This window comes from Anas platyrhynchos, chromosome Z (genome assembly GCF_047663525.1).
Source record: "Anas platyrhynchos isolate ZD024472 breed Pekin duck chromosome Z, IASCAAS_PekinDuck_T2T, whole genome shotgun sequence".
Classification (NCBI taxonomy): domain Eukaryota; kingdom Metazoa; phylum Chordata; class Aves; order Anseriformes; family Anatidae; genus Anas; species Anas platyrhynchos.
In genome coordinates, this window is record NC_092621.1 from 36,836,488 (window position 1) to 36,846,568 (window position 10,081).

Genomic DNA, 10,081 nt, shown 5'->3' on the forward strand with positions numbered 1-10,081 from the left:
CTGGAGGCAGTGTACTGGGTTTGGCTGGGATGTTAACAGGGATGTTAACATTCCCTGCAGGAGTCCACACAGTGCTGTGCTCTACACTTGTAGCTGGAACAGCAGTGTTATCACACCAGTGTTGTGTCTGCCACGGAGCAGTGCTGGCACAGCATCAGGACTCTCTTTAACCCTCCTAGGGGGTGGGCAAAAAAAGTGAGAAGAGAAACATCACCAGGGCAGCTGACCTAAACAAACCAAAGGGATATTCTGTACCATGTGGTGTCACACTCAGCAATAAAAGGAGGAAACAGGAAGAAGAGGGGAGGGGTGGGCTCTTGTTGTGAAAATGTCGGTCCTCCTCCCGAACACTGGCTACGTGCATTGAGGCCCTGCTTCAAGGACGTGGTCAAGCATCGCTCATTTGTGGGAAGTAGAGAGTAATTTCTTTCCTCTGCACTTCCACACAGCCTTCATTTGTTTTGTTTGTTCTTCCCTTTCCTTCTTTTCCCCCCTAAAATTGTTTAGTTAATAATAATATTTCTTTAATAATTGTTTTCCCTTTAGTTGAATTATCCTTATCTCAACCAGTGAGTCATTCTTTACTTTTACTTCTTCCCCTCCTCATCTAAGGAGGGGGAGTGAGAGACCGGTTGTGGTGTTTAACTGCTTAGCACAGTAAAACCACCACAGGCAGAAACCTTGGCTGAAGGGACGTCAAGGACCCTGGCTTCCTATTGATAGAGCTGCTGCCCTCTGCTGGCCAGGAGAAGCATCCATCCCTGACCGAGGTGGGTGGGAGCAAGTGTGCAGCTGTATGTCACTTAACACCTGCTGGGAATTCTGTTTTTGTTTCAGTGACTTTGCAGTGGAGGAAGTAGAGTTGTGCTTTCACAGTGATGGACCCTTGCAGATTGCAAGAGATGCTGGTGCACCTCCTGCCTCAAATCATAGTTGAGGGGTTAGGTTCAAAATGAAAGTAAATACATTTCAGGCTGAGATGAAATTTAAGCAGTAGAAATTGCCAGTTAACTGGCCAAGTGCTTCAGGCCTTCTTTCACAATTGAGTATCTTTCAGACTCCCTCCTCTATGGCAATTACTTCATTAATCTCTTAGTAAAAATAATACTAGACCCCTAAAGACCTTTCTGTTTGAAGAAACAGATGTGTAACAGAAGTGTCTTGTGGAAATCACAGAATCATCTAGGTTGGAAGAGACCTCCAAGATCACCTGGTCCAACCCCTGACCTAACACTAACCAGTCCTCCACTAAACCATATCACTAAGCTCTACATCTAAATGTCTTTCCAAGACCTCCAGGGATGGTGACTCCACCACTTCCCTGGGCAGCCTTTTCCAGTGCCTCACAACCCTCTCAGTAAAGAGGTTCTTCTTAATATCCAACCTAAACTTTCCCTAGTGCAATTTTAGCCCATTCCCCCTAATCCTGTCACCAGGCACGTGGGAGAACAGACCAACCCCCACCTCACTACAGCCTCCTTTAAGGTATCTGTAGAGAGTGATAAGGTCACCCCTGAGCCTCCTTTTCTCCAGGCTGAACAAGCCCAGCTCCCTCAGCCGCTCCTCGTAGGACTTGTTCTCCAGGCCCCTCACCAGCTTCGTCGCCCTTCTCTGGACCCACTCAAGCACCTCGATGTCCTTCTTGTAGCGAGGGGCCCAAAACTGAACACAGTACTCGAGGTGCGGCCTCACCAGAGCTGAGTACAGGGGGACGATCACCTCCCTAGCCCTGCTGGTCACACTGTTTCTGATACAAGCCAGGATGCCGTTGGCCTTCTTGGCCACCTGAGCACACTGCTGGCTCATATTCAGCCGACTGTCCACCATCACTCCCAGGTCCTTCTCTGCCTGGCAGCTCTCCAACCACTCATCTCCCAGTCTGTAGTTCTGCTTGGGGTTATTGCATCCCAGGTGCAGGACCCGGCACTTGGCCTTGTTGAACTTCATGCAGTTGACCTCAGCCCATCGGTGCAGCCTATCCAGATCCTCCTGCAGAGCCTTCCTACCCTCGAGCAGATCAACACACGCACCTAGCTTGGTGTCATCTGCAAACTTACTGAGGGTGCACTCAATGCCCTCATCCATACTATGATGTTAGAAGACCCCCACAGCAGCTGGCCTTGCAGAGTTTTAGTGCAGATCCTACTGTGGCAACTCTGTCAAGTGCATGCAGACAGCATTCTGTATCTCATTAACCTCTGAGCTGTTGATGGCCTAAAGAACAATGCCTCTGCTTCTGCATTACAAGAATTGAATTTGCTGGCTCTGACAGGGCTGTGTTCTCAAGGACAGTTTGACAAAGACAACCAGCATCCATCCCACAACCTTTTTTCAGGCACTAACACAACTTTGGCAGCAGTTGCTCTGGTTTGGAAGACCAAGAAGTAACTGCCCCTTCCAACATGGCCTCCATAAAAAAAAACACACACTGAAATTACCAGCTTGGTTTTATGTAAAATGGTAAATTCTAGATAATTCACGTTATGAAACTACCCAACATCCTTATTTAACTTGTGCTTTATATACTATCATTAACCCAATTTACTTTGCACTTTCTACTTACATTTTTCCAATTACAAATCAATTATAGTCCATACAATTCTTCCACCTGAGCAGTCAAGCTGTCATAGAAGTTTGGCAGCTGGGATTAACTGCTTTGTGCAATTTTCTTGGTCTGAGACTTCAGCCACATGCACCTGTTTCATAGCAAATTATACCCTCATCCAAGATCAGCAACTCCCATTTCACAGATTTCAGATTTTCAGAGTTCAGATTCCACATTCAAGATATTCAAAAATTGTTTCCAGTCAGGTAAAGTCCTAGCTTAAATATCCTTGCTACGCATACAAGAAAATTAAAGTTTCTTAACTTCTATACTGGCAATAGAAGCACAAACTTATCTGAACAAAGAACTGAGGTCGATCCTGATTACTATTTTAAGAGCACCTAATAATCTATTTAGACACAGCTTAATCCATCGCCAATACTTTATATATTCCTAAATCATAGAATTCCCACCAGCCTAATGAATCTCCACAAAATGGGTTCTAAATACATGCAGGTTATTAGCATTTATCCTTGAGTGAAACTGCTACAGCAAACCTTTTAGTAGACCGCTTACTCATTCTCTGTATTCAGTATTAACTTCAAAAGCAGACTGGCAAAATACTTGCACTTAACTCTATGAATCCCCAGACTTTAGATTTGTACCATCACATGCTCAGTACCAAGTCAAGTGTATTCCTTCCTCATCTGGAAACACTGTCCTGTACTTATGACCAAAAAAAAATTAAACCACTACATAACCACAATACAGGATTTTGCTGTTGCAGGTAAATTCTGCTTCTAAGAATCAGGATGTATGTACAATTATTACAAACTGGAACTTCTCACAAAAAGCATGAACATGCATTGCAAGTTCTCAAGAGAACAGATTCAAGACCAAGGATTGTGGATCCATTTAGGTCTGGGTGCTCCTCCTTCTAAGATAAAGGTGGGAACAACACGCACATGACTCTCAGTTAAATTCAACCACAAAAAGGGTTTATTTTACTTTCACATACATCTTTACTTCTGACTTGACTCAGACTTAGATGTAGAAGCTCTCAATGAAGAAAGCCGGCGCCTCTTAGCAATCTGCTCCTGGCGCTTTTCCTTGGCCTCCTGAAAAGCAAAACAGCATGAAATGATCAATCTTGTGTCAGATGCTATCAAGCTCTTAGTCCTTCACTTATTAAAGCAGAATCCAGATTCCCTTCTTCCCAGACCAAAGAAATTCTACAAGTACCCAAACCCATAGAGACACACATTTCTAACCAATCCAGATCATCGGTGTCCAAAACTGCGGTGAAAAAATACTGATGCAAGCTCAGAACATACAGGAATTCTGTCTACATTCCATTACGGTCCACGAGTCTCAAAACATTGGACTACCATGCTAAACATTGTAACAGTATTGCTTCTGCAGTCATTGCTGCTTTAGGTTCAAGTGCAAACTCACCCAAACAACTTCTTGCCAAGTTACCTTCCAGTTACCTTCCATCCAGGCCAGCTACTGGATGCAATTCCTCTCTCTACACAAACACTCTAATGCTCACACACCCTAGTTAACCTAGAATTAAAATAAAATTGCTACCACAAAAATGTTATCATTGTCACAGGCTGTAACTGTCCATTATTTTCTTCAAAATCAGCTCTCACAAACAAACCAGACCTATTAATTCAACTCTTCCAGGACTGGCAAAAATGAATAGCAACTCTCAAAGATGTTTGACCAGAAATATTTACGCTCACGTTCAGGTATTGCTAGTCACAATCAGCTAACTACGGTACCATTTTAGGTGTACAGTCAGGTTTATCAAATCCCTTTGTTTCTAGAGTGCAAGATACTCTGAACAGCCATGTTACGAGGGGTGCACGTACCTTCATCCTCTTTGCCAAGAGCTTGGCGTATTCTGCTGCTTCCTCCTTGTTCTTCTGAGTGCGCTGCTTCTTCAGCGCAATACGTCTGCGCTTATGTTGCAGAACTCGGGGAGTCACCAGTCGCTGGATCTTAGGAGCCTTGGTCCTAGGTTTCTTGCCTAGAATAGACTTATGAGTCAGTAGAATCACAGAATGGCCCAGGTTGGAACCCAAAGATCATCCGGTTGGATGGGACCCCAAAGCCCACCCAGTTCCACCCCCCTGCAGGGACACCTTTCACCAGACCAGGCTGCCCCATCCAGCCTGGCCTTGAACACCTCACCTCCAGGAATGGGGCATCCACAGCTGCTCTGGGCAGCCTGTGCCAGGGCCTCACCACCCTCACAGTGAAGAATTTCCTCCTACCATCTAACCTGCATCTCCCCTCTCTTTTAGTTCAAAACCATTACCCCTTGTCCTATCACTATCTATATGTCTGAAAAAAAAATAGTATTCACTCATCCTTTTTATATTCCCCCTTTAAATATTGAAAGGCCACACTGAGGTCTTTCAGTAGAAAGGCAGAAGTGACAAAATTTCCTTCCGAAGAGACCTTCAGCCTCCTCCCCTAACTACCTTCAAAGAGAACATCACCATAACAGCAAGTGGAACTTAACTTCGCATACTACATACACTAACTTAAACAGGGTTCAGCAGGAACAGGTTTTGCAAGAAGTGCTTCTGTTACTGTCAGACGTTAAAACTGTGTTTTGTTAATGCTACACAACTGCAATGCATTTTTAACTCCCTCCAGTTCTGTGAAAATTCCTTGCTTCTCAGCAAGCCTGTCTTAAATCATTTCCCATAGTCCTAAAATATTTAATGAATGTGGAAAGCCATCACTTAGCTTTCAGACCAAGCCACTGCATTTTCAGCTTTAAAAAGCTCTTCAGAGTTCTACATAGACTTTCAAGTTTCATCCCCAGAAAACAAATCCACAAGTCCTTAACAATCAAACAGGAATGCAAACATCTGTATAATTTCACTACTCAAGTGACAAGCAACTGTCTGCACCAGTCAAGCAGGACTGCATTCTTTAGCAAACAACATGGTTCCTATGATGGAAAAAATTTCACTTTGCAGCCTTTTACCCAGTAACTTCCCTTAGTACTTGCACTTCACCACAATCTTTCTTTTTAAAAATCCTCACCATTCATGTTTTGATCAAATACAACAGAACCAGACATTAAACACTGCAAGAAGAGACAGACAGACAGCAGAACACTGACCTCCCAGGAACAGCTCGTTTTGCAGGCTGTCATAAAAGCACGGGGGAAAAGTCTTACCAATACCTGCTCTATATTTTGTTTTCTATCTCCACCTGATATAAATCTTTCAGTCTGGACAACAGGAGGCTCAGGGGAGACCTCATTCCTCCCTACAACTACCTGAAAGGAAATCAAGGGTTCAGCTTCGTCTCACAAGTAACTAGTGACAGGACTAGAGGGAATGGCCTCAAGCTGTGCCAGAGGAGGCTCAGGTTGGAGATGAGGAGACATTTCTTCTCAGAAAGAGCAGTCAGGCATTGGAACGGGTTGCCCAGAGAGGTGGTGGCATCACTGTCCCTGGGGGTGTTCAAGGAAAGGCTGGATGTGGAGCTTAGGGGCATTGTTTAGGGGGTGATATTGGTGGTAGGGGTATAGTCGGACCAGGTGATCTTGGAGGTCTTTTCCAACCTTGATGGTCCTATGAATCTACGAAACATTTCAAAAACATTCTATCATTCTATCCCTGATTTATCCTCACTTTATTAAAATTATTTTTCAATTTTTCTTAGAACCACCAATAACATCAGAGTATATAAAATATTTAAAAATAAATTGCGCCAAGAGATTGAGAGTGAAATGGAGGATGGAAAAGTGGAAAACACATTAGTGTCAACTTCTCATCCACAAATGCAGAAAACTTGATACCTCTCTGCTGAAAAGTGCCTAAAATCAAGGCAAAAGTTAGGAAGTCTCAGTTCTTACCCTCCTTGTTCAGAGGTTTCCTCACAACATACTGGCGGACATCATCCTCCTTAGAGAGATTGAACAGCTTGCGGATTCTGCTAGCCCTCTTGGGACCAAGACGACGAGGCACAGTTGTGTCTGTCAGCCCAGGAATATCCTTTTCACCTTTGAGAGAATGAGTTTAAACATGGTAAAAAAATCCTGCATCTATTAACCACCTGTTCAATTCATCAACAGTCCTGAATTTAAAATACATAAAAAAAATACTAGGTAATCCTTGGGGACACCTGCCAGTATCGACAACCCTGACTACCCTTTGATGATTTAATGCAATGGTACTGCTGGCAGCAAAGAAAACATTTCAGTAACCAGTGACCAGTTTTCAAGTTACAATGTAACACTCAAGAGGGATTTCAAGATACATTTTTACTCTAAGACTGTGGGGTTCCCATTCCGCAGAACTCTGGCAAAGAGGCTCTTCCTTGGTGCCTATTTCTACATTTTGACTGCTTCACCCAGGCTCTTACCCTTTTTCACAATGACCAAGTTCAGAACGCTCAAGTTGGCATCAACAATGCAGCCCCGGACAGATTTGCGTTTTCTTTCTCCAGTTCTCCTGGGGCGGTAGCAGGAGTGGCCCTTGCTGAGCAGAAGGCGGACACGTCCATGAGTGAGGACACCTTGCTTCATGGGGAAGCCTTGCTTGTCATTGCCACCACTGATTCGGACAACATAGCCCTGAGAAAACAGAAACACACATCTTAGTTGCTCATCTCTATTACTCCCAGAAATGGAGAGATCGCAACACGCTGTCTGGAACAGCTGCTGTGCCAGTGGTTCAGAAGTCACTACTACTGCAGACATGAAGAGCTTCTTGAAGCAACACCACGCCAACAGTTCAAGATTTTTGTTTAACACAGACATGAAACACAGCACGCTAAGATATGATCTACATTTACTTTACTTCTCTTAAAAACGCATATCCAAAAATAAAATTCTTAACGATTACAAATTTTGTGCAAGATCCATCAAACTGAATGGTATCCATCCTTGTATTTTCTTCTCCTTAACGCTAAGCCTAACCAAAGCCTGTAAGTATCATAAACCAGAAATATGCGTTCAACATAAAAGTCTGGGTTATGAATACACGTGTAAAGTGAGAAAAATAGCTTTTATTTCCTTTTCTGAGGAGACAGCACCAACAAAAATTAACTTATTATGAAGAATGCATTCAGTATGTACTTTAAGAGAAGCTTTCAAACCAGCACCATGCAAATACCCTAAAATGCTACAGCTACACCCTGGAAACGGTTTTGTACCTTAAGCAGCTCGGCTGTGGCTGTCACGCCCTTGGGATCCTTACCTTCCACTCCTCACCAAGAGAATCAGCCGCGACCTCGGTGGCCATCCGTTTCTCATAGAACGTCCTCAGCTTGCGCTCATCGTCCACTTCGATCAGCTTCTGGCAGCCGGTGGCTGGGAAGGAGATGTTGAGCTAACCGGACAAACAGCGAACGCCGTTCAGCTTCAAGCTCTCACAACGCGCGTTGCACACAAACCTCCCCCCCCTCCCACCCCCCGGCTCCCTGCCGGCCCCCAGCCGCAGGCCCAGCCGCCACCCTGCCCCCATGGCGGCCGCCGTCCCCATGGCGGCCCTGCCGGGGATCCGCCGCCATCCGGCCCCCCGCAGCCCCCCGCGCCCCCCCGGGCGGTGCCCGCGCCCCTCCAGCAGGCGCCGGGCCCCATCTGCGGCGCGGGCCCCCCGCGGGCCCGGCCGCCCCCGCCGCGCGGCCTTGCCTTCATCCTGCCCTCGCCGCGACGCCGACAGAAAAGGCCGCACTTCCGCCCGCCGCCCGCACATAACCCGCCAAGCCTCGCGAGAGCGCCGCGCGCCGTGGCGGGGAGCCAATGGCGAGCGGCGGTTCGCCCGCAAGGGGGCGGGGCCAAGGGGAGCCGGCAGCGGAGGAGGCGGCTTCCGGGCTGCCTCTCCCTCTTGGCGGACCCGCGCTCGGTGGTACCGGGCCGGGGCAGTGCGGGCGGCAGAAATGGCTCCGCGCTGCCTGAGCCCGCCCTGCGCAGCCTGGGGCCGCTCCCCGGCCCTTACCGCCGGTCACCTGCAGGAGGGGCCGGCCCCCAGCTGCCCTCACACGCTGGGCGAGTGTGCTAATAAATGGCCGGAGAAAAACCCTGTCTGCGTCTGTGTCATATAATTAGGTGGGGGTTCAGGGTTAAATTTTGCACAAAGTTGCTCAAAAGCGCTGCGCTGACTCCTTAGTGTGGCTGTGCCCTCCAGTTTCACTCGAAGTGAGAAAAATGCCTCTTAAAGACAAACAATGGAGTCGTAGAGACTCCGGGCTAAACATCTGTCCTGGTTTCAGTTAGGACAGAGTTAATTTTCCTCCTAGTAGCTGGTAGGCTGCTACGTTTTGGCTTAGGATGAGAAGAGTGCTGATAACACCCCGATGTTTTAATTGTTGCAGAGCAGTGCTTACACCAAGCCAAGGACATCTCAGCCTTTTGCTCTGTCCTGCCAGTGGGCAGGCTGGGGGTGCAGCAAGAGCTGGGAGGGGACAGACCCAGGACAGCTGACCCAAACTGGCCAAAGGGGTATTCCATATCATCTGACGTCATGCTAAACAATACATAGGGGTGGCTAGCTGGGGTGGGAGAGCCAGCTGCTCAGGGATAGGCTGGGCATCAGTCAGCAGGTGGTGAGCAATTGCATTGTGCATCACTTGTTTGTACACATTATTATTCTTAGTACTATTATCATCGTTATTGTTATTATTATTTTCCTGTCTTAATAATCTGTCTTTATCTCAACTCACGGGCTTCACTTTCCCGTTTCTCTCCCCCATCCCAGAGAGGGAGGGTGGAGGGTGAGTCGGCTGTGTGGTGTTGAGCTGCCAGCCGGGTTAAACCACCACAACTGAACAGTTGACATTGTTGAAGCACAAAGCGCCACTACTGTTTGCCCTTGTGTTGTTTCACAGCTCCGGAGGAGAAGAGCAGGTGTTTCTGTGTTTCTATAAATCGAGTGGCTTCCAATCAGGTAAACTTTCCTCGAATGACAACCTTGCAGAAGTCTTGGTAAGTGTTGCCCTGGGTCTGGGAGCCCTTGCATGGTGGAGCTCCCAGCTTTCGATGGCAGCAGCTGGTAGCAGAAGCTTGATTGATCTCTTCTGCTGTGCTGTCCGAAACTGCTGGGTGAACAGGGGGACAGACAGACGGCCGGCTGGAAGCGTGCCTCCATCAGCCACCTCTGTGTGTGTGTGTGTGAGGTGTCTCACCTCCTGCGTAAGTAAAGAAGGCAGGTTACCTGGAAGCGACCTTTCTCAGGAAGGCAATTAGTGAAGTAAAAATATAATCTGAGCCTTTATGCCTAAGCCTTTATGTTTCACGGAGGATGAAATGCACACCCAGCTGGCTGCCTCTCCAGTACACCTGTCTGTAGATGTGTAAAAGTCAGTGCGCGTGCAGAGTGAACACAGCACGGGGGAAGACGAGGAGCTGCCAGCTGCTTTGGAACCCATTTTCAGTGCAGACGAAGGAAGGAGGGGTGAGGGCAGACAGGAAGGCAGCCGGGCGGGCTGCAGAGAGGAGCCGGCTGGAGGAGCCCCGTGGGGGCAGGCAGCGCGGCCCCGGCCAAGCCTCACGCAAGCCCGGGG

General features: G+C 47.3%; 1 protein-coding gene across 1 annotated transcript; it reads right to left on the reverse strand.

Annotated features, from left to right (window-relative positions):
* Positions 1-3,521: 3,521 nt before the first annotated feature.
* On the reverse strand, positions 3,522-8,366 carry RPS6 (ribosomal protein S6). Its single transcript, XM_038169854.2, has 6 exons — positions 8,211-8,366; positions 7,777-7,908; positions 6,941-7,151; positions 6,432-6,578; positions 4,423-4,580; positions 3,522-3,663 (listed from the first exon to the last, which is right to left on the reverse strand). Exons 1-6 carry the CDS (start codon positions 8,214-8,216, stop codon positions 3,568-3,570), a joined length of 750 nt encoding a protein of 249 aa, XP_038025782.1. The 5' UTR covers positions 8,217-8,366; the 3' UTR covers positions 3,522-3,567.
* Between the last annotated feature and the right edge of the window lie 1,715 nt (positions 8,367-10,081).